The sequence below is a fragment of the Chionomys nivalis genome, chromosome 9, assembly GCF_950005125.1.
Source record: "Chionomys nivalis chromosome 9, mChiNiv1.1, whole genome shotgun sequence".
In the NCBI taxonomy this organism is placed as follows: Eukaryota; Metazoa; Chordata; class Mammalia; order Rodentia; family Cricetidae; genus Chionomys; species Chionomys nivalis.
The window spans coordinates 83,595,742-83,619,422 of record NC_080094.1 but is presented as its reverse complement, the minus strand read 5'-3'; the positions used below and the strand labels follow the sequence as shown (position 1 = coordinate 83,619,422).

At 48.5% G+C, this 23,681-nt stretch overlaps 1 protein-coding gene across 1 annotated transcript; it reads left to right on the top strand.

Moving 5' to 3' along the window:
• The first annotated feature begins 8,601 nt into the window (after window positions 1–8,601).
• Window positions 8,602–23,338, top strand: Rapsn (receptor associated protein of the synapse). Its single transcript, XM_057781308.1, has 8 exons — window positions 8,602–8,952; window positions 9,445–9,783; window positions 19,128–19,286; window positions 20,594–20,692; window positions 20,766–20,888; window positions 21,338–21,391; window positions 22,529–22,728; window positions 23,050–23,338. Exons 1-8 carry the CDS (start codon window positions 8,761–8,763, stop codon window positions 23,120–23,122), a joined length of 1,239 nt encoding a protein of 412 aa, XP_057637291.1. The 5' UTR covers window positions 8,602–8,760; the 3' UTR covers window positions 23,123–23,338.
• Window positions 23,339–23,681: the final 343 nt, after the last annotated feature.

Here is a 23,681-nt window from a genome sequence, read left to right as displayed (position 1 = left end):
AGGCCCTGAATTTGATCCACAACACAGTAAAAATAGAACCAGGACTGTATATGAGCCTGCAGAATAGTTGCCATAGCTAATATTTGCTGGACTATTGCCACAACAACTACCCCCATTTTATTTTATACCTTGCCTGTCCTGGGGAATAGCCCTCTAATATTTCCTGTCTTAGGTGGCATCCTGCCCCCAATTATTACCAGTCCGTGGCTACACAGACATATAGCCCTTAAACCAAGTATCCCCAGGACTGACAGCGCCAACGAGCTAGACCAGCACTGCAACCATATAGCATGCACTAACTGGGTGGTAAAATTAACAAAAGCAATATTCCAAACCCCTCATACGATGGTTGAGTTCCATAACAGTAGCAGAAGCATTCAATACAGTGCCAGGAGTAACACACATAACATGATAAAAGCTAGAACATGTTAGCCATTGAAAAGTCCAAAGATAGTCCACTTGCTCCTAAACCAGAGCCACTTGTTGGTTCAAGGTCAATATTAAAATTGCTGGCTCTTTCAGCCAGCTGGTTGACAGTCTTAGCCATCTGCACAGTCTGGGAAAGAGAAATTCCGGCAACAGTGTCTGAGATGGCAGAGATAGCAATAATGGCAACCACAGCTGTGGTGATTCCAATGTCTCTCTTCTGCTGCTCTTTCTATGGTCCAGCACTTGCTGTCATATTTGCTGATACTCCTGACACCGCCTTGGTGTCCCCCAGGCCGGGCACCGACTGGGCTGGGGCTGTTGGACCCTAGAGTCCAGTCACCAAGGAGTCGCCTCCCCAGAGACCGTCTCTCATACCACAGCTGATGTAAAAGCATGAGGATTTTAATTGTGTCATGACAGGGTTTTCCAGCATTCGGGAGGCTAGAAAGACCCCAAATGGCTGGTACAGGCTATTTTTAAAGGGAAAAACCACAGAAGGAAGGGGTGTCTGGGGGTTGTTCTTTAACTATTACAATTGGATTATTCAAAAGGGCTATTACCAGTAATTGGCTGGAAAGTGGTTGCCAGATCAGATGAGGTAAGGGAAAACTTCTGAGGGTCACTTTGCCCCTTTCCCAGGGCCTAAGTCAAAACATCAGTCACTGAGTCAACACCTAAGGGTTATCTTGCCCCCCCTATTCAGTAACTGAGTTCTATTTGGAGAACATTCACAAGGACTCAAGGAGATGATGGAAAGTTCCCAACATCTCAGTACGTGCATGTATAGCTGTCCTTGGTTCTCAGGGGAGGAGGGGAAGACTGAGAGGATTCAGAAATGGCTTTAGAATTGTCTTAAAGTTTTACATAGTAAAGTCATATGAGAAACATTTGAAGTTCATTGTATATTCCATCTTCACATCATTGCTGGGCCTGTCTTCATTGTTTCTCTCCACATTTACATTACTAACAAGTCAGTTAAAAGCAACTGTGCTATGAGGGGCACTCAGAATCGGACTGGGCCACCCAGTTCCCAAGGCCTTTCCCTTAACTGCCACCAGGGAGGAGTGTCTCAAAAGCAGATACAGTCGCAGTGAGCCCAGGCTCCAGTGAGGGCAGACTCGGGAGGCCTTGTGGCACTCACTATCTACCCCAAGCCCCAGAGGAGTAAGCTCTGCCTCCTTCGGCTGTCCTGATGTTGGAGGGATCACTAGTCTCTCGCTCCTGTGGAAGTGTCACCCGTGGGAGTCAGACCCTCGGGGCTTCTCTAACAGATTTCTGGCCAGGTCTTGTTGGCCTAATGTTTATTTTTGAGACAGTGTCTCACAATGTAGCTCTGGCTGGTGTGGAATTCCCCAGATCAGGTTGATTTCAAACTCCCATCAGTGGGGTTAAAAGGTGTGAGCTAGGCCGGGCGGTGGTGGCGCACGCCTTTAATCCCAGCACTCGGGAGGCAGAGGCAGGCGGATCTCTGTGACTTCAAGACCAGCCTGGTCTACAAGAGCTAGTTCCAGGACAGGCTCCAAAACCACAGAGAAACCCTGATTCGAAAAATCAAAAAAAAAAAAAAAAAAAAGGTGTGAGCTACCACAGTTGCCCTTTAAAGGTTTATGGAGTTGGTTTTTCCAAGACAGCGCAGCGTTTTTCAGTGTGGCCCTGGTTGTCCTGGAACTCACTCTAGACCAGGTTGACCTTGGACACAGAGATCCACCTCCTGAGTTAGAATTAAAGGCATGGGCCACCATCACTTGGCTTATTAGATTGATTTATTTTTATGTGTATTGAGTATTTTTGCCTGCACATACGTACATATGCCTATCCATAAACACACACACACCATATGTATGCCTGGTTCCCACAGGTGTTGGAAGAGGTAGTCAGACCACATGGACCTGGAATTAGGTACAGATGGTTGTGAGCTCCTGTGTGGATGCTGGGAATGGCATCAAGGTAGAACAAGTATTCTTAGAGGTTGAGGCATATCTCTGGCCTTTGTTGTTTACTGAGTGTGTGGATGTGTTGTGCACGTGAGACACATACATGCGCATATATGTGTCAGAGCACAACTTTGAAGAGTCCCGATGGCCTTTTGTTTGTTGTGATGCAGGATGTCACCATGTAGCCCTAACTGGCCTAGAACTCCTAGAGATCTGCCTCCCTCAGGCTCCTTCTTTCTTACTTACAGGGTTTCTCTGTGTAGCCTTGCCTAAGACCAGGATTACAAGCCTCTCCCACCCTAGATTAAAGGTGTGTGTCACCCCTACCCCCACCCCATCCCCGGCTTATTTTTTTTAAGTTATTTTATGTGTTATTTGGTGTGAGGATGGCAGATCCCCCGGAACTGGAGTTGCAGACAGTTAGGTTGCCTTTGTGGATGTTGGGAATTGAACCTGGGTCCTCTGGAAGAACTGCTGAGCCATCTCTCCAACCCCCTACTGTTTGTTTTTATTTTTGTTTTGAAGGTAAGATTTTCCCAGTTGGGGAGTGTTGGCGCACACCTTTAATCCCAGCAGATGCAGGCAGATCTGATTTTGAGGCCAGCGTGGTCTATACAGTGAGTTACAGTATTGTCTATTGTACTATTGCTGTGAAGAGACCACAACTGCCTATAACCCCAGCCCCAGGGCATTCAACACTTTCGGGTTTCCACAGGTACCTGCATTCATGGGCACATACTCCTCCCACATACACATAATAAAAATAATACATATATAATTACATATATGAACACTAACATCTGTTTTCCTGAAGTGTTAAGCTACCTGGAAAAGCTAGTCCCTAAAGGCCATGACTGAGCTGGTACATGCCAGAGCATCCTAAGTGGGCAAACCCATGGAGACTTAGTTTCAGAAGCTAGAAATTCAAGAGGTTCAAAATTGATCTAAGCCAGGGGCTGGAGAGATGGTTCAGAGGTTAAGAGCATCTTGCCTGCTCTTCCAAAGGTCCTGAGTTTAATTCCCAGCAACCGCATGGTGCTCACAACCATCTGTAATGAGGTCTGGTGCCCTCTTCTGGCCTTCAGGCATACACACAGACAGAATATTGTATACATATTACATAAATGATTGATTGATTGATCGATTGATCTAAGCCGGCCAGGGTGGCACACACCTTTAATTCCAGCACTCAGGTGGATCTCTGTGAGTTCGAGGCTAGCCTGATCTACAAGTGCTAGTTCCAGGACAGGGTCCAAAACCACAGAGAAACCCTGTCTCCAAAAACAAAAAAAAAATTTAGCCTGAGATAATTTCTTTTTTAAAAAATATTTATTTATTATGTATACAATATTCTGTCTGCAGGCCAGAAGAGGTCACCAGACCTCATTATAGATGGTTGTGAACCACCATGTGGTTGCTGGGATTTGAACTCGGGACCTTTGGAAGAACAGGCAATGCTCTTAACCACTGAGCCATCTCTCCAGCCCCTTGAGATAATTTCTTAAAGCCTTCATTGGCCTTGAAATCCTTTTCACCTAAGGATGACCTTGAACTGATCCTACTTCCTCCCCCTTCAAGTTACGGATTATAAACTGCACCACACAACAGGATTCACATGGTCTTCTTCTATTTAGGTCATCCTGATCTCTTATCGGTAATAGGGAATAAGGCCCACTCCATTATTGTGTAACTATTTCCTCCAAATTGGAACATCTTCTGGGAGGGAGAGAGACTCAGGAAGCCAAGGAAACTGCAAAGTTAGCCTAGTGGCTCAGGCCTTTAATCCCAGCACTGGGAGGGAGATGGAGGAGGCACATCTCTAAATTCAAGGACAGCTTGGTCTACAAAGCAAGTTTCAGGCCAGCCAGTTACACAAAGAAACCCTGGAGAGATGGTTCAGCACTTAAAGGCACTGGCTGTTTTTCCAGAGGTCCTGAGTTGAATTCCCAGCAATCACATTGTGGCTCACAGCCATCCATAATGAGATCTGGTGCCCTCTTCTGGCCTGCAGGCATACATGCAAACAGAACAGTGTGTGTGTGTGTATGTGTGTGTGTGTGTGTGAGAGAGAGAGAGAGAGATAAGTAAATCTAAAAAATTTAAACACACAGGCTGGAGAGATGGCTCAACGGTTAAGAGCATTGCCTACTCCTCCAAAGGTCCCGAGTTCAATTCCCAGCAATCACATGGTGGCTCACAACCATCTGTAATGAGGTCTAGTGCCCTCTTCTGGCCTGCAGACATACACACAGAATATTATTGTATATATAATAAATTAAAAATTAAACACACAAGGATACTTGGTGGAACAGACTGTAAGCTGTGGGGAGGTTCCAGGGATGTAGGATTCCTCACCTGTGCTGGGCGAGCTTCCCAGTGATGCAGCTGCCATCTCCCTAGAAGAAAACACCACCACTGTCCCTTCTTGAAGACTGCTCAAAGATGCTACAGGAACTCAGAGCAAAGCTTCAGCTCTAGGTGTGCCACCCAAACATAGGAATCATCTAATAAGTAGTTGGGAAGGGAGACCCCCTCAGTGGGGTTGCTTGTGAGCTGCCCAGGTCCAGTGATGCAGCTTCTGGGGGTCATCCCTGTATTGAGTAGGTATTGTGGTGATGGAATGGTTAACCAGGCTAAACTTGAATGGACCTGGAGAAATGACTCAGTGGTTAAGAGCACTGGCTGCTCTTCCACAGGACTACATGGTGGCTCACTAACTGTGTCTGTGTGTGGGCTGCTGCAGACGGTTTCACTATGTGGCCTTGCGAGTAGACCAGGCTGGCCTGCTTTTATGTAGACCTACCTCTGCTTTACCAGTGCTAGCATTAAAGGTGTGTACTGCCACACCCCGCTTTAATGAATACGTATAAATAAAGACCTGATAAATCCCCAAACCACCAGCCCCTGAGCTCGTCCTGCCCTCTGTAACACCTCCTCAGCTCTCCAAGAACTCCATGAAGTTTGTAGTCCAAAGATGATCTCTGGGTGGTGTTTGCCAGTTTACACATTGGTGTTTGCCACACAATCCAAGTAGCGTCATCGTTGTGGGGCCCCAACATCGTTTTGGAGACTTCAAAGGTCACTGTTGGGAACAGACAGTTCACTACAGGGAATTTAAACATTTTAAATGTCATATGCAGCAGATATTGGATAGGTTAAAGGACCACGGCCTATTAAATACATCCGAGGTACACAAACTTAGTTTCTAGTTTCCAGCTTCAGACTCAAAGCCCAAAATCACATACATGAAGCTAGATGAGACCTATTTGTAGAATTAGTATTCTGTATGACAATATCACAACAGAAGTTTTAAATATATATATTAATCTTACATATTTTAAGATAATGTGTATGTCTTTTAAATTGTTTTCTGAGACAGGGTTTCTCTGAAGCTATGGAACTCGCTCTGTAGACCAGGCTGGCTCTGCCTCCTGAGTGCTGGGATTAAAGGCCAACTGGCAAGAAAAGTTTTAAAGACTGAATATAAAACCAAAAGCTGGGCGGTGGTGGCGCACGCCTTTAATCCCAGCACTTGGGAGGCAGAGGCAGGTGAATCTCTGTGAGTTTGAGACCAGCCTGGTCTACAAGAGCTAGTTCCAGGACAGGCTCCAAAGCCACAGAGAAACCCTGTCTCAAAAACAACAACAACAACAACAACAAAAAACCCAAAGAATATGAGCTTATGTAGAAGAGTCCCTAATTTTGGGTTTTCTTGTGTCTCTCTCAGAGCGGTTCTGGATTTTCCTTTAAGCATGCTTTGGTTTACAAGCCATGCTCCAGTTCCAGACCCTCTTGCCTCACTTTGCCCCATGAGCTCTTTTTAAAAATGATTATAGATTTTTATTTTATGTGCATTGACGTTTTGCCAGGATGTCTGTGTGAGGGTGTCAGATCACTTGGAGCTGGATTACAGCCCACCTTAATTAGTTCTTTGAAGACTGAGTTTGTAGTTAGAAGTTTTCCTCTGTCTTGCCTGGTCTCACTGGACCAGTTTCTTTCCCGCTCGTTTCCCACCGCTGCTTATGAAATAATCACTCAGACAAATATTAAGTATAATTGCTTAGTCTATGGCTTAGGCTATTACTGCCTAGCTCACTTTTTTAAAAAAGATGTTATTTATTATGTATACAGTATTCTGCCTGTATGCCTACCTGCAGGCCAGAAGAGGGCACTATATCTCATTATAGATAGTTATGAGCCACCATATGGTTGCTGGGAATTGCACTCAGGACCTCTGGAAGAGCAGCCGGTGCTCTTAACTGCTGAGCCATCTCTCCAGCCCCTAGCTCTCACTTGTAAATCAACCCATTTCTAATAGTCTGTGTATCACCACATGGCCATCGGTTACCTTAGGTGTTCTGGCATTCTGTTCTCTGGGTGACTTGCTGACATCTGCCCACCTGCCTTCTTTCTCTCTCTATTTCTGCTATATTCTATTCTATGATAGGCCAAAGCAGATTCTTTCTTAACCAATGGGAGGAGCACATATTCACTGTGTGCAGAAGGACATCCAATGGGAGGAGCACATATTCACTGTGTGCAGAAGGACATCCCACATCAAGTGTTTTCACATTCAAGTGCGTTCTGCAGAACTGGGGGTGATTCTAGGAGCGGAGATAAACCATCCGGGAGGAGTGATGGGAGCTGCTGGTGGGTACACACTTTCTGGAAGTGCTGGCAGTCGGTGCACAACTTTGAGAATATAAAATCCACTGAATTATCTACTCTAGCAGAATGAACTTTGCACTGGGGTCAGAAGTGACTTGGAGGAGCATGGATGAGTTGAGCTATTGGGTCTGGCAGGGACTTCAGTTGCTCTCAAGTGCACAAGGTCTAGTGAATCTAGTATTTAAAGTATATAAGACCCCACGGTGTTTGTTAAGTTCACAGTTAAGAGATGCTGTCAAACCAGGATTGGGATTAGAATTGGGGCGCTTAAGATTTTTCTCATTCATTGTGTACATGTACACATGTATATACATACATACGGAGGCCAGAGAGCAACTTGTGGGAGTCAGTTCTGCCCTGTCACGTGGATCCCAGGGATGGAACTCACTCAGGTTATGTTTGGCAGCAAATGCTATTGAACCTTTTCAAACCTTCAAGGACCACGCTGTGGCCCCGGTCGTCATTTTGTCAGTAGAGTAGTGTCATCTTTTCTCTCTAACAGCGAGCGTTTCCTTCACTCTAGAGACTGTTCTGAGTCCTTGAGTTCTGTGACAGTCTGTAAACTCGGTGCTCTTAACCAGGCCTACCCTGCTCATACAGCTGATATGGAAATGCAGCAAGCAGAGCCAGGCTGGCAGCCATTGTGCTGTGCTCTGCTTGTGTGTGAGCCCTCTGAGAGTTTAACTGTCTCACCTTGTAGAGGAGGAAACAGGCCTCTGGCACCAACTGTCTTCGGTGAGGTGTCAGGAACAGTGTGAGCATATGCCCGGGTAAGTGTCTAAGTGATGAGTAAACTGCAAGAATAAAATGGAGTAGGGTTATTAGGAAGGAAAGTGGAGCTGAAGCCAGATGTGTTGGCTCACTTTGTTAATCCCAGGGAGACTGAGGCAGGCAGATCTATGTGAGTTCTAGGACAGCCAGGGCTACACAGAGAAACCCTGTCATAAAACAAGATGTTCCATTAGCCTTTAGTACCAGCACTCCAGAGACCAGCCTGACCTACAGAGTTCTAGGAAAGCCAGGGCTACACAGAGGAACCCTATATCAAAAAACAAAAAAGGCAGACAAGCACTGGGTGGTTGTGGTACTCATCTTTACTCCTAGCACTCAGGAGGCAGAGGCAGGTGGATCTCTCTGAGTTCCAGGACAGCCAGAGCTACACAGAGAAATCCTGTCTTAAAAACAAATGAGAAAGAAAAGGGAAAGCAGAGGGGAGAGGAAAGCAGAATAAGCAGGCTGGGCACTCACCCCATCTCTCTGAAGCCTCTGTGCCCAGCGTCCTGCCTGTTTTCTCTCCTGTTGTCAGAACCCTTGCCCTGAGGCTTGCCCACACCCCGGCAGATAGCCTTTGGCAAGGCTTCTGAAAGCCTAACCTGCCAGGGTCATCGAGGCCCGTGTCAGAAGTGTCAGTGGGGGCACCCAGACAGGTTCCCAGGTGGCAGAATGCCTGTGTTTGTGGAGGAGCCACTTTTCAGCTTTGGGTGGGTGCGGCATAAACCCTCGTGACCTTGCAGCTGACATTCCTCAGAAACCACATGGTCCCAACTGGCAGGGACAGCTGCAGACGGTTCCTAGGGTGGCGCCCTATCCATCTAGGCCCTACTCAGCTCCTGGTTGCTTTTCCCTCCCAGTGGGCAGTGGGCAGCCGATACTTTGGATCCAGCACCATGAGGGTCTAGAAGCAGCTAACCAACCACGGTCTTTCCCTGAGTGGCCAGGCTGTGGGAAGATGGGGCAGGACCAGACAAAGCAACAGATCGAAAAAGGACTACAGCTATACCAGTCCAACCAGACAGAGAAGGCGCTGCAGGTGTGGATGAAGGTGCTGGAGAAGGGCTCCGACCTTGTGGGCCGCTTCCGGGTGCTAGGATGCCTGGTCACAGCTCACTCAGAGATGGGCCGCTACAAAGAGATGCTGAAGGTAGAAGTACCCTCACAGGGTGCCGTGGGAGGATCTGGGTGCTGGGAAAGGGCTGGGAACAGGGCTAGGTGGCTCCTAACTCCCAGGCTTCTTGTAACTTCCTGAGAATCCTCTATCTCACAGGCTAATAATTTTCAGAATTCATGGAAGGCCCCGAGGCTTAGCTGGGTATCTTAAGATTCAGGCCTGAAGCCTTCTGCTCTAGTATCTAAGCCTCTGAGTCCAGGGATCTCAAGACCAGACCTCCAAACCAAGATTCTAGTCGGGTACTTGCTGGCTGGTCAGCGGTAGACTCCACATCCGAGACTGGGGGTGAAAGGGTGGTTTCTACAGGTCTGCGCTGCGGCTCTAGCCTGGAAGGAGGATCTGAGGTGATGGGAGCTCTGAGTTGGAGCTTTGGGGTCTACTGCTCTGGCTGTGAGGTCAGGCTAGGTCGGAGGTGGTACAGGCTGGGCCTTGGCTAAGTGTTGTCTGCCTACTACCCGGGGTCAGTTTGCTGTGGTCCAGATTGACACTGCACGGGAGCTTGAGGATGCCGACTTCCTGCTTGAAAGCTACCTGAACCTGGCACGCAGCAATGAGAAACTGTGTGAGTACCACAAAACCATCTCCTACTGCAAGACCTGCCTTGGCCTGTCTGGCACCAGGGCTGGTGCCCAGCTTGGGGGCCAGGTCAGCCTGAGCATGGGCAATGCTTTCCTGGGCCTCAGCCTCTTCCAGAAGGCCCTAGAGAGTTTTGAGAAGGCCCTGCGCTATGCCCACAACAATGATGACACCATGCTGGAGTGCCGCGTCTGCTGCAGCCTGGGCAGCTTCTACGCCCAGGTCAAGGTGGGTCTGGGCCTTGGGGGGGGGGCACAATGGGGGTCTGTGGCTCTCTAAGAGCCTTTGGGGGGGGTTCTCACAGTTTATGGTAACTATTACCTGTTTTCCTTTGAGCGTAAGTTTTTGTGAGACAGTACCATCAGCCTTAGCCAATCAGAGAATAGAACCATCTGACTTGCCCATCCTACAAATGGTCCTGCAGATGGCATAAGGTGGCTGTTAACCTGCCTGTGGTCTCGCCAGCCGTGTATTCATCTGGATGGACAAGTGGTCTTTGACACCAGTGATGTGGTTGCTCAGAGAACATTTCTGCTGCACATACAGGTCCACAAATTCACTGGCATGGTTTGTAGAGGCTTCACCTGCCTGCTCCAAGTCCAGCACAAGCCCTTAGAGCCTCATAGGAACTACTCACCTTGCTGGCTACTACCCTCAGCCCTCCTTTTAGATAGAGTGTGGTGAACACCAGGGAAGGTGGAGCCATTCAGATGTCTCTCGGGTGACCTGTGTGAGAACAACCTTGGGCTATGCTTTCTTTCTTTCTTTCTTTCTTTCTTTCTTTCTTTCTTTCTTTCTTTCTTTCTCTCTCTCTCTCTCTCTCTCTCTCTCTCTCTCTCTCTCTCTCTCTCTTTCTTTCTTTTTTTGGTTTTTTTGTGAGACAGGGTTTCTCTGTAGCTTTGGAGCCTGTCCTGGAACTCCCTTTGTAGACCAGGCTGGCCCCGAACTCACAGAGATCCGCCTGCCTCTGCCTCCCGAGTGCTGGGATTAAAGGCATGTGCCACCACTGCCCGGCTGGGCTATGCTTTCTGTGTGGACTTGAGCAAGTCCCCCTCTTCCCTGAGCCCTAAGGGGTCTAGCTATAAATGAGGAAGAGCAGGACCCACGGAAGGGACGTAAAGATTTATTTATCTAGGGCTGAAGAGATGGATCCATGGTTAAGAGCACTGGCTTCTCTTTCAGAGGACTTGGGTTCAGTTCCCATCACCCACATGGTGGCTCTCAATTGTCTGTAACTCCAGTTCCAGGGAATCTGGCACCCTCACACAGATACACATGCAGGCAAAGCACCAGTGAACATAATGTAAAAGTAAATACATCTTTTAAAAACATGCTAATATTTTTTAAAAGATTTATCTAATATTTAATGAAGGGGATTGGAGAGATGAATCAGCACTTGCTGCTCTTGCAGAGGATCCAGGTTCGGTTCCCAGCACTGACATGGTGGCTCACAACTGCCATTAACTGCAGTTCCATGCCTCTCCTGACCTCTGCAGACTGCTGCATACACCTGTTGTACGTACATACACCCAGGCACATGCAATACACTTCTGTCAAATAAATACTTTAAGAAATATTTACCGAGCCAGGCACTGGTGGTGCACACCATTAATCCCAGCACTTGGGAGGCAAAGGTAGGTGGATCTCTGAGTTCCAGGACAACCAGGGCTAAGCAGAGAAACCCTGTCTCAAAATAAACAAAAGAAAAAACATTTACTGAGGATCCACTACATCCCAGGAACTATTGAAATGTGTGTTTATAACAACACAGACAATGCAGGGTCTCTTACAAAGCCCCAATCTATCTGGATGAGAAGGGCAGTTGACCCAATCAGGAAGGCGGTTGTGCATCATGTGAAGAAAGGCGGGCAATTCCAGGACGTGGGGTGTGCTAGGATGTGGGGTGTGCTGGGACGTGGGTGTGCTAAGATGTGGGTGTGCTAGGACGTGGGTGTGCTAGAATGTGGGTGTGCTAGGACGTGGGTGTGCTCGGATGGGTGTGCTAGGACGTGGGTGTGCTGGGACGTGGGTGTGCTAGGACGTGGGTGTGCTAGGACGTGTGTGTGCTAGGATGTGGGTGTGCTGGGATGTGGGTGTGCTGGGACGTGGGTGTGCTGGGACGTGGGTGTGCTGGGACGTGGGTGTGCTAGGACGTGGGTGTGCTAGGACGTGGGTGTGCTCGGATGGGTGTGCTAGGACGTGGGTGTGCTCGGATGGGTGTGCTAGGATGTGGGGTGTGCTCGGATGTGGGGTGTGCTAGGACGTGGGTGTGCTCGGATGGGTGTGCTCGGATGGGTGTGCTCGGATGTGGGGTGTGCTGCCATTGTTAAGAGAGTGGTCAGAAAGTCACCATGGCTGATGGCGGTAGAGAGGGTTGAGCCATGCAGAAATCTCAGGAATGAGCATCAGGCCAAGCTCCACCCAAAGAAAGGGAGCCACAGAGTGCCAGAGTTGTGTGAGGAAGTGGGAAATTATGCAGAAAGGTGGGTGTGAACACTTCTAATCACCAGGATTTTAGTGGGAAGGGGTGAGTGTCTCCCAGCGCAACACCCAGCTGTGGGGGATTTTTTTTTTTTTAAGATTGATTTTTGTTTTATATGTCTGGGTGTTTTGCCTACGTGTGTGTCTGAGTACAAAGTGTGACACCAGAAGATAGCATTGGATCCCCTGTAACTGGAGCTACAGATGGTTGTGAGCTGCCGTATGGGTGCTGGAAATCAAAACCAGGTCCTCTGCTCTTAACTGGCCCATCTCTCTGGCCCCAGGCTTTGGTGGAATCTTAACTCCTGGCACATGATACTTTGTCCCTCCCAAAAGGAAAATAAATTAAGAAAATATAACAATACAATGAATTCCCATATACCCACCACTCAGATGTATTCATATGTTACTAGCTTTGGTTTACACATTTACTGTCATATTAGAAAAGTGTTGGCATCAGACTGGGGATGTCTCAGTGCTCACAAAGTTCGATTCCCCAGCACTGCATACACTGAGTGTATAGCACACCGCTGAGTGTAGTAGCACACCGCTGAGCCCAGCACTGAGGAAGCAGACCAGGCTGGCCTCGCACTCACAGATCCGCCTACCTCTGTGTGCGCCACCACCATGCAGCCTTTAATTTTATTTTATGTGCATTGGTGTGAGGGTGTCAGATCCCCGGGAGTTACAGACAGTTATGAGCTGCCATGTAAGTGCTGGGAATTGGACCCAGATCCTCTGTAAGAGTGGCCAATGCTCTTAACCAATGAGCTGTCTGTCTCTCCAGACCTTTGAAGGTCATTCTTAACTGACGATGAGTTTGGAGATCTCTTGGGGTCCGTGAGTTCTGTGGGAGGCAGGGATGGAGGAAGGCAGAGAGAGAGAAAATTGATGGCATCTCACTATTTTTATTTTTCTTTTATTATATTTTTTAAACTTAGTTTATTTCCTCTGTAAGAGTGTTTTCCTGCATGTATGTTCACTATATGTGTGTCTGGTGCCCCAGGAGGCCAGAGAGGATATCAAATTCCCTGGAACTGGAATTACAGATGGTTGTGGGAGCCAGTCCTTTACAAAAGCAGCAAGTCTTCTAAACCACTGAGCCATCTCTCCTGCCCAGCCAACATCTCTCTGTGACCCTGAAATAGTTCTGTATGAAGTATGCTAAGGTATCCTGGCACTTGGGAGCCAAGGAATACCACGAAGTCACGCTGCACAACAAACTTCACTTATTGGGCGGGGATAAGACAGGAGGGTGACCGCTTTTGCTCAGGTGAGGATCAGCAGGGAACTGAACGGAAGGCAGGGTTTATATAGAGTTTCTTGGGGAGGGTGGAACTTTTCAGGGTGAAGCTTTTCAGGGTAGGGGTTGGTGGGATTTCATGTCCAGAGATTGAGTTTTTTACTCAGTAGGGTGGGAACAGGGTCCAGTTGTTAGGGCAGTTAAGAGTGTTCTGTGGGTTGAACCTGGCAGTTGGATGTCCTCGGGAGGAGCCTTGCCACTTGTATGCCTCAAGAGGCTTACATCTCTCCCCACCCTCTTTTTGGTTTATTATTGATAAACAATCAGGTTACTGGAAAGGAGGCGATGTTATCATTAAACTACTTTGTTTTGAATTGGGGCATCGAAGTACTTTTTGTAAACACTGTCAGGGTATAATTGGGAGTCACTGACCTCTTCCTCTAGCTAGGGACCAGTAATCCTGCAATAGCAACTGATTAACAGTCTGGTTAGAGATCTTTTGAACCTGTTGAAGAAATCTAGTCAAGAAGTTTTTAAGGCTGGGTGTAACCAGCAGGACTGAGAAGAGCAGGAGAACGGGGGTGAGAAGGTGTTTCTCTTGCTGGGAAGTCAACATGACCACAGCAACTCTTATAAAGAAAACATTTAATTGGGGTGGCTTGCCTACAGTTTCAGAGGCTCAGTCCATTATCTTCATGGAGGGGGGCATGACGCCCTGCAGGCAGATGTGCTGGAGAAGTAGCTGAGAGCCCTACATCTTTCAGGCAACAAGAAGTCGACCAAGACACTGGGCAGTATCTTGAGCATAGGAAACCTCAAAGACCGCCCCTACAATGACACACTTCCTTCAACAAGATTACACCCACTTCAGCAAAGCCACACCTCCTCAAACTACCACAGAAGGGTAGACTCCCACTCCACATCGGACAGTCAGTGAGTCACTGGCCAGAGGCATCGAGTTGTTTGTTACATTTTTGGAGAGCCATCTGTAGCTGTCACAGCTTGTCGTTTCAGCAGAAGACAAAGGCCACCCCTCTCTGCTGTTCCTAAGTCTAACCCTCACTGATTCTGTAGCACTCTGGTCTACTGGTCACTGGCCAGTGAGTCCATTTGGCCCTGGAGGGTGAAGATGGTCTGAGTCACCCACTGGGGATCCTGGATGAACTAAGAGGAAAACTGATAGTGAATAGCTGGGGAAGTGGTCCACCCCACTGCTCCCATGGTGACACCCATGGTTGTACCCAGAGCAGTGGTAGGTATTGGCAAGAGTTCTTCACTAGGTACCACTGCTAGTTTTGGGAAAAGGAATACCAGGGAACAAGTAAGTCCCAGACCACCTGAGCAGTAGGCAGTGCTGTAAACTTGAGTGCTGCAGAGAATCGAGGCATAAGGGCTAGGTGTTAGAACTAAGGGTTAAGGAATTATTGCAGTCTATAGAATCCAGTGTGCCCACAAAGTATGTTCCTAAGGAGCATACGTGAAAAGACGTGGGAGAGATAAGGGGTGGCTTTAGAGCAATCAGAGTGTCGAGTGGGACAGTCAATAGACTAATAATAAGCTGGGCGGTGGTGGCGCACGCCTTTAATCCCAGCACGCGGGAGGCAGAGGCAGGCAGATCTCTGGGAGTTCGAGGCCAGCCTGGTCTACAAGAGCTAGTTCTGGGACAGGCACCAAAGCTACAGAGAAACCCTGTCTCGAAAAACCAAAAAAAAAAAAAAAAAAAAAAAAAATAGACTAATAATAAAACAATGGGCAAGGCCACAAATGGTTGTCAGTTTGACTCAAGAGGGACACACGTTCTCCAAAGCAGTCAGGCAAAGCATCATTCAGTAGCTGATATGCAGAGGTTAAGGTCCGAAACGAGATGGAGTGACGGAGGTGGGAGAGCGTTGTCTAAAAGGGGTGATGTCAGGTGTAAGGGAGGCTTTGGGCTGCTTCTACCATGTCTATACCTAGGGTTTGAGAGAGTGGGATATGTGTCCTCTGGTTTGGTTGCTTTTTGAGACAGGATTTCACTGTTTAGCCCTGACTGTCCTGGAACTCGCTTTGTAGACAAGGCTGACCTCAAGGTCCACCTGCCTCTGCCTCCTGAGTGCTGGGACTAAAGGTATGGAGCACCACCGCCTGGCCTTTTTTGTGGGGGTGGAGTGCCCTCTGTATTTCGTTTGTGCCTGATTGGGCAGCTGTGGTAAATGCCATAGTAAAGTTTCAAATGACCTTATCTCCCATCTGGGGTACCATAGGTCATTAATTAGTATGTAAAAGGTGGAATATCTTCCTGAGTATGCATTATACACTCTACAGGAAAGCAGGCATAGCGGACAGGTGTCTGAGAAGTTGACTTAGGCGCTATAAGGACAGGTATCTTCTTTTGGCAACCTGATGGTGAGCAGGCTTCCAGCCCCACAGCACACGTGATCTGGCTGAACTGTTCAGTACAGTTTTCCTAGACCTTTGAAATCTTTTATTTTAATATTTATTTTTTTTATTATGTATACAACATTCTGCCTCCATGTATGCCTGCAGGCCAGAAGAGGGCACCAGATCTCATTACAGATGGTTGTGAGCCACCATGCGGTTGCTGGGAATTGAACTCAGGTCCTCTGAAAGAACAGTCAATGCTCTTAACCACTAAGCCATCTCTCCAGCCCAAACCTTTGAAATCTTAATATAACAATAGCATAGAGGGAGGAAGAAACATTTTTCATTACCTTAAACCACTTTCTTAGACCCTCAGAACTTTCTAAAGCTTTCCCCAGTAACCTCTGCTAGGCTGTCTTTAGGAACTTCAGTCCTGCTTCACAGTGCTAAGTCTCAGTTGTCTTGATGATCCCATCATGTATTTTTAAAGCTAATACACCTCAGTGACTCATTTCATAAAGGTCGGCTGCCAGCATGAGGTGCATTCTCGTATGAATACATGGAGGTGCCCCTTTAATACCACAGTAAGCCAAAAAAAAAAAATTATTTATTTATTTATTTATTTATTTATGGTTTTTCGAGACAGGGTATCTCTGTAGCTCTGGAGCATGTCCTGGAACTAGCTTTTCTAGACCAGGCTGGCCTTGAGCTCACAAAGATCTGCCTGCCTCTTCCTCCCGAGTGCTGGGATTAAAGACATGTGCCACCCCTGCCCGGCTCAAAAAATGTTTGTTAAATCTTATCATGAACCCTGTTTTTATGGTTTTTGTTTTTCATAAAAGGAATTATCAATCAAAAATAGAGAAAACAGGCATGGGGTAAGCCCCAGTGAAGGAGAGATGGATAAGAGGGTCATAGGGTCCTGAACTGGCCTTTGACAGCCTGCTATAGAGCAATTTCCCGACCCTGTTAGGATGGGCTGTTGGTTAAAGGTGGGGGAATTCACTTTGATGATAAACATCCATGTGTAAGAGATACCCTGAACAGGTGTAGTTAGAAAGGAATAGAGAGAGCAAGGTGAGATATAAAAGATTTTCAGAGCCTGGAACAAGAGCTAGTTCCAGGACAGGCATCAATGCTACAGAGAAACCCATCTCGAAAAAACCAAACAAAGCAAACAAAAAAGATTTTCAGATCATTTGTGCAGTGGCAGGCGCTGCCACCATGGAAAACCGAGTGTGGTAACCTAGGCCATGGAAATGCACTGAGGCCAAGCTGTTTGCAACAGAGCAAGACTCCAATACAGCCCGAGCCCGCGGAGGAAGAGAGGAAGGGTTGCAAAGGACTCAACTAGACAAAGTTCCTAAACTCCAAGCTGGAGCTGAGAGGCATGACAGAAGCCCAGGAGGCTGTGGAGAAGCTGTTAGACAAAGGGACAAGGTCACAGAGGCCCAGAGGTGGGGCCCTGGAGGGTGTAGCAGGCTCCAGGAGACAGGACACTCACTTACTGAGTAAGGGAGGGGGGATGGATGGAGAGAGCAGGTGGAGGGTAGAAGTGGCTAAAGAAGTACGCTCTAGAATTTGGAATTAAATATGGTGTGTGGCAGAAACCAGCAGAAGCAAATGATCAAAAAGAGACATAATTATACATACCGTAAGGAGTCAGTTTGAAATGTCAAAATGTGAGCATGGCTGAAGGGTAAGTGTGGCATCCTCTGCCAGTGCTCCCTGAAGAGAGGGCACGCAGGAAGGGGCAGTGTCCGGAGAGAAGCCCAGGTGTGGTAGGAGATGTAGCAGTGGTGAAAAGGAAGACAGAATAAGTCAGAGGCTGAGCCTGGCCAAACAGAGGAAGCGCATCCTGGAACTCCTGGGTAGGACAGTGCAGGGAAGCTGGTGGAAACATTCCAGCTCATCCAAGTAAGGCAAAGGTATTCTGTGACTGGAGATTGAGAGATGTGGAAAAGAAAGCATTCTTGAGGTCCAGGACAGGGAGGTGTCGAAGGGGATGGTGCAAAGGAGTGTAGGCATTGGGTGTCATGGGATGCAGAGGGACCACGGCTGAGATGAGGATCCTGAACCAAGTGGTAGTTCATTGTTTTGTTGTTCTTTTAACCTCAAGTATGGAGGTATTAAAGGGGGGGAAAGCGGGGCACAGAAGGTTCTTTCTTAGAGGTCAGAAATAAGAAGCTTATGTCCCCTGAGGCTGTGGGGAGAGTGGGTATGGAGTCTGGGTATTGTGTTTGGTGGGGTTTGGTGAGGTTGGTAAAGCTGTCCCTCTACTCTAACAGTAGAGGAACGAGGAGAGGTAGGTCCCTAACTCTGTCAGGACTAAGTAGGTGACCCCAATATCCAGAAGGAGAGAGACAGACTGCCCTGATACTGTGATGTCTACCTGAGACTCCCAGTCAGAGACGGCACTGGTCAGGCCAAGGGAACCAGGGACCCCTCAATCATCCACAGCCAGACTGAGGATGACTGAAGGGTGATGTGGGTTTGCTGCCCCCATGCCACGAGGGACATGGTTCAGGTTGTTTACATGGGTTCAGACAGGCCCAGGCCCAGTGGTTCTCCTGGCTGCATTTGAAACAGGGAGGGGCACAGAAAGGGAACCAAGATATAGGGCAAAAGGTGTGACTATCCCAGCACTCAGGAGGCAGAGGCACACACTTCTCTGTCTACAGATTGAGTTCCAGGACAGGCTCCAAAGCTAAGAGTAGACACGGGCACTCCTGAGCTCCTGCTCTCTATCAGGAGTGCTCTTGTGGGTTTGAGGAAGATGCATTTGAGAAGGATTCCATGGGTATGCCACACCTGTGCTGATGCTGATGAAACCGTCCCTGCCTTTAGGGAGCTGCTCCTGGGAGCTCCGGTAAACTCCTCCTGTGTGGCTCTGCAGCCCAGAAGCCCATCTGGGGCTGGATGAGCAGGAAAGCCAGCTGTGTTTTTGCTTTTTCATTCAGTGAACAAATATTGATTGTGCATCAGCTAAGTCTAAGAACTGTTTTAAGCTCTTGGCATACAGCAGCAAACCCAAGAGGCCATACCTGTCCACTGGCTTCCCATTCTGCCTGAATCAAGCTTTCCACTGGAGGCCAAAAATGAATGAATGAGCTAGCTGTGACCACGGCGGTCCATGTCTGTGATCCCAGTTCTCAGGAGGCATAGTCGGGAGGACTGTAAGTTTCTACTAGCCTGAACAACATAGAAAAAAACAAAAACAGCCGGGCGGTGGTGGCGCACGCCTTTAATCCCAGCACTTGGGAGGCAGAGGCAGGCGGATCTCTATGAGTTCGAGACCAGCCTGGTCTACAAGAGCTAGTTCCAGGACAGGCTCCAAAACCACAGAGAAACCCTGTCTCGAAAAACCAAAAAAAAAAAAAGAAAAAAACAAAAACAGAAAGACAGCTGGGGGTGGCTGTCCGAGAACCCAGGTCTGGTGGCCTGCCTACCACTCACTGTGTCCCCCTCCTGTTCTGTGTCCCTACAGGACTATGAGAAAGCCCTGTTCTTTCCCTGCAAGGCTGCAGAGCTTGTCAGCGACTATGGCAAAGGGTGGAGCCTCAAGTATCGGGCCATGAGTCAGTACCACATGGCTGTGGCCTACCGCCTGCTAGGCCACCTGGGCAGCGCCATGGAGTGTTGTGAGGTGGGGAAGCTGGAAGAACTCAGGTTGGTGGGAGTGGGAGTGGATCTCAGGCTCAGGACACTGGGCCCCTATTTTCCAGAACAGCCCACACAATCCTACTCCCCCACCCCCTGCCCTACAACAAGGCTTGCCATTAGCCACGAAGAGAATGTTTCTATCACAAACTCTGTCCTAAACCTTATCCCTTCCAGTCCACCTCAGGGCAAAGAGATTCCCTGTCCCAGCAACCTCTGTGGACCACTTTGAAAAGTAAAGTAAGTATAAGGGCTGGGATGTAGCTCAGTTGGTAGAGTGCTTGCCTGATACGCACAAAGCCCTGCTTCAGCCAGGCGGTGGTGGCGCACGCCTTTATCCCAGCACTTGGGAGGCAGAGGCAGGTGGATTTCAGGGAGTTTGACACCAGCAAGTTCCAGAACAGCCAGAAATACACACAGAGAAACTATGTCTTGAAAAACCAAAACAAGGGACTGAAGAGATGACTCATCAGGTAAGAGCACTGGCTGCTCTTCCAGAGGTCCTGAGTTCAATTCCCAGCAACCACATGGTGGCTCACAACCATCTATAATGGAATCTCATGCCCTCTTTTAGCATAAAAGTGTATATGCAGATAGAACACTTATACATAAAATGAATAAATCTTTTAAAATAAATAATGTTTTAAAAAAAGAAAACCCAACAACAAAAACAAAAACAACAACAAAGCCCTGGGTTCAATCTGTAGTCCTACATAAAACCCAGCTTGCTAGTGCATGCCTCTAATCTAGTCCCAGCACTCTGAAGGTGGAGAAGGATCAGAAGTTCAAGGCCTGACTGGGCTACATGAGACTCTATCATTTAAAAAAAGAAAAACAAGGGCTGGAGAGATGGCTCAGCTGTTAAGAGCATTGCCTGCTCTTCCAAAGGTCCTAAGTTCAATTTCCGGCAACCACATGGTGGCTCACAACTATCTGTAATGAGGTCTGGTGCCCTCTTCTGGCCTGAAGGCAGACACATAGAAAGAATATTGTATACATAATAAATAAATAAATATTAAAAAAAGAAAATAAAAGAAAAACAAAAGAGATAGAAAAAGAGAAGGACAGTCTTGAAGTTCCCCCACTCAGACTCGAATTCCATTACTTCTTCCTCTGGTCCCAATAAAGGTACTTCTCTCTGAGTCTGTTTCATCAGCCAAAGATTACTGTGATCTTTGTGGTACAGTGAAAGAGGCCTCACCAACTTCATCTGAGGATGTCATGACCCTAGCTGTCCCTTCTGAGGGGCTCCTGGGTATGGGAGCTTGCCTGAGTGCCCAGCCTCCCTTGCAGGAGTCCATGAAAATTGCTCTGCAGCATGGCGACCGACCACTGCAAGCACTCTGCCTGCTCTGCTTTGCCGACATCCACCGGAGCCGTGGGGACCTGGAGGTGAGATCACCAGGATGAGATGGGGGACCGTGGGCCTGGATCACCTTAATTCCAACTCTGTCTGGCTTTGCAGACAGCCTTCCCCAGGTACGACTCCGCTATGAGCATCATGACTGAGATTGGAAATCGCCTGGGACAGGTACATGTGCTGCTGGGTGTGGCCAAGTGCTGGATGGCCAGGAAGGTGTTGGACAAGGTGAGGCCAGGCCCTTTCCTGTAGCTAAAACTCTCCCTGGTGCTCCCAGTTTGGGGCTACGTAGGCAATACCGGGGGTATGGTACTGGACTTGTGCCCTTTATTTAACATCTGCCTCACTCTGTCCCCATGAAGTCCAAGTATTCCCAGTGTTTACACTCAAAGAAGGCCCGTGTCTTAGCCTAGGGACCCACAGCTTATAAAAGGCCAAAGCTGGCATTTGAAGCTGAGATTCTTAAATTCCCTTCCACTGTCTCAGAGCATCCCATGAGCCCATTATTCTGCCCATTATGTATGCATAAACTAAGGTAATTTGCTCACACAGTCCTTCCTACCTTCCCACTGGACGATGGCTCCATCCATTTCCCTCCCCAAGCCCACTTTCCTTTTCTTTGCAATGAGTCAAGGCAGGCAGACTGCCTACAGCTCTGGCCTCTGCTCACCTTCCAGGCTTTAGATGCCATTGAGAAAGCCCAGGACCTGGCTGAAGAGGTTGGAAATAAGGTCAGACATGATTCTGTCTCCTGGGTCTGGGATCAAGAACCTCACCCCTCGGTGGAGGAGACAGGATAATCGGAGTTCAAGGCTAGAGTTGGAAACCAGCTTGGGATACGTGAGACCCTGCTAGAGCTCTGAGCTCCTCGGACCTTCTGATGGCACTTGCAGCCATCCGGAACCCCTGGATCTCCAGCTTCCTCCCAGAGAATATTTCTGGGGCTGGGCAGGCATTTCATAGCTTGGAGAAGCACTGAATCCCTAGAAGCCTCTTAACTTCATTAAAAACCCCAGCAGGCTGGAGATGGCTCAGCACACCTGTAATTTCAGTTCCACGGGCACATGGACAAGGGCATGCCTATGGCACACATACATATGTGCAAGCAAAAATATGTGAACACCCACATTACCAACCCTGACAACATCCTCTGCTCCTTAGGAGCTGGGTACTTGTTATCAGGTGCTGTGTAGCCTTATAGGTATTGGCTGCAGCCTTCCCTGGGAGCGATCTCATGCTATAGATGAGGCCCAAGGCCCCCAGCTACCAGCTGCTGTGTCTTAATACTGAAATCCTTAGTATATATAGCTTCCTCAGTTGTCCTCATCGGATTCAGACCTTAAAGCCTTGGAGAAAGCTTAGTGTTTTCCTGTCTTCTAGAAAGCATGCATCTCTTTTGGCTCTGATGCACAGCCCAGCTAAGATGTTGACGTTTATTTGCTTTGGACTGGACCACAGCCACTCACATTTATCCGGGTATCACACTGAGCAGAAGTGAATACTCAGTAACAATTGGAAGCAAATGAGTTATTGTTGAGGCAACACAGCAGCAGGTTTGGTCAATAAAGTCCTTCAGAAACATGGCATGATGGGGCACCCCTGTTCCAGCACTTGGGAGGTGGAGGCAGAAGGATCAGGAGTTCAAGGCTAGCCACGACTATATAGTGAAACCCTATTTCAAAACAAAAACATGGGTCCCACATTCTCATCTCTGTTCTCACTCACTTTCTGTCCAAAGGGAATCCAAGGCTCGGGGTGGGCAGGGTCTTTCTCCCAGGTCCCACAGCAAGGCAGGGTTGTGACAGGAGTAGCACCTCCCTAGCCCTGCCCTCTGTCTAGTCTCACAGAATCTATTCCCACCGTCTTAGCTGAGCCAACTCAAGCTGCACTGCCTGAGTGAAGTCATCTACCGCAGCAAAGGGCTACAGCGGGAGCTCCGGGCGCACGTCGTGAGCTTCCATGAGTGTGTGGAAGAGACCGAGCTCTACTGTGGCCTGTGTGGCGAGTCCATCGGGGAGAAGAACAGTCGGCTGCAGGCCCTGCCGTGCTCCCACATCTTCCATCTCAGGTGAGGCCTTTGCTGGGTGGGCACGACCCCAAGATCACACTGGCGGTATCAAAGGCAAACCACTGGGTGCCTTCCCGGGCCCACTCACTGACTTCCCTCCAGCCTCATGAAGGGGCTGTGCTTAATATCATCCCAAGGGGAGATCAGAGAGGCCCCTTCCAGGACCCCTTGCCTCGGTGGCAGCAGATGCAAACTTTGCCCTAGCCTGGAAGGACAGGAGGTGAGCAGGAGGCCCGGAGAGCCTTATCTGCCACTGAACAGAAGCCAGAGACTGGAGACGGTCCGGTCTGGGTGAGTGGACAGAGCCCTCTGCCTCTGCAGGTGCCTGCAGACCAATGGCACTCGGAGTTGCCCCAACTGTCGCCGCTCCTCCATGAAGCCAGGTTTCGTGTGACTTCAGTGGCCGTCTTGGGTTTTTACACCACTTCCCTTGGCCCTTTCTCTACCATCAAGCTGGAAGCCCTGGTGAAATCCTAGAATAGCTACCAGGACCTCCATTACCAATTTAAGGCCTGGGGTCTGCCTGCTGCTTCTCTGGTCCTTGCTCCCCTCCTTGCTCCCCTCCTCTGCCTCTTTCTACTTTGTTCTTTATAGAAAAATAAACTGTTTGTACCTGGTGCCACGATTCTGACCGTTTCTCCTCACGTGGGCTTCCCCAGATACAAGCCTCACTCTATACTCCATGTGAGACCCCCAGCCACCCACCTTCTTAGCAGTTCAGTTACTACACGAATTGGAGCCAGGTGGTGTGACACACTTTTAATCCCAGCACTCAGAGTCAGAGGCAGACAGATCATTGTGAGTTCGAGGCCAGTCTGTTCTAGAGTGAGTTCCAGGACAGGCTCCAAAGCTGCAGAGAGACACAGAGTTTCATTATGTAGTTCTGGCTGGTCTGGAAGTCATTGTGTAGATTCAGATTCACAAAGCTCCTCCTGCCTCCGGCTCTGGACTGC

Bases quoted from the DNA above. Each gene is read 5' to 3' on its own strand.
- Rapsn (XM_057781308.1), top strand. From the start codon at position 8,761: ATGGGGCAGGACCAGACAAAGCAACAGATCGAAAAAGGACTACAGCTA. The intron at 20,693-20,765 runs GTGAGATCACCA...CTGGCTTTGCAG, and splicing joins GGAGCCGTGGGGACCTGGAG to ACAGCCTTCCCCAGGTACGA. The intron at 21,392-22,528 runs GTCAGACATGAT...CCACCGTCTTAG, and splicing joins CTGAAGAGGTTGGAAATAAG to CTGAGCCAACTCAAGCTGCA.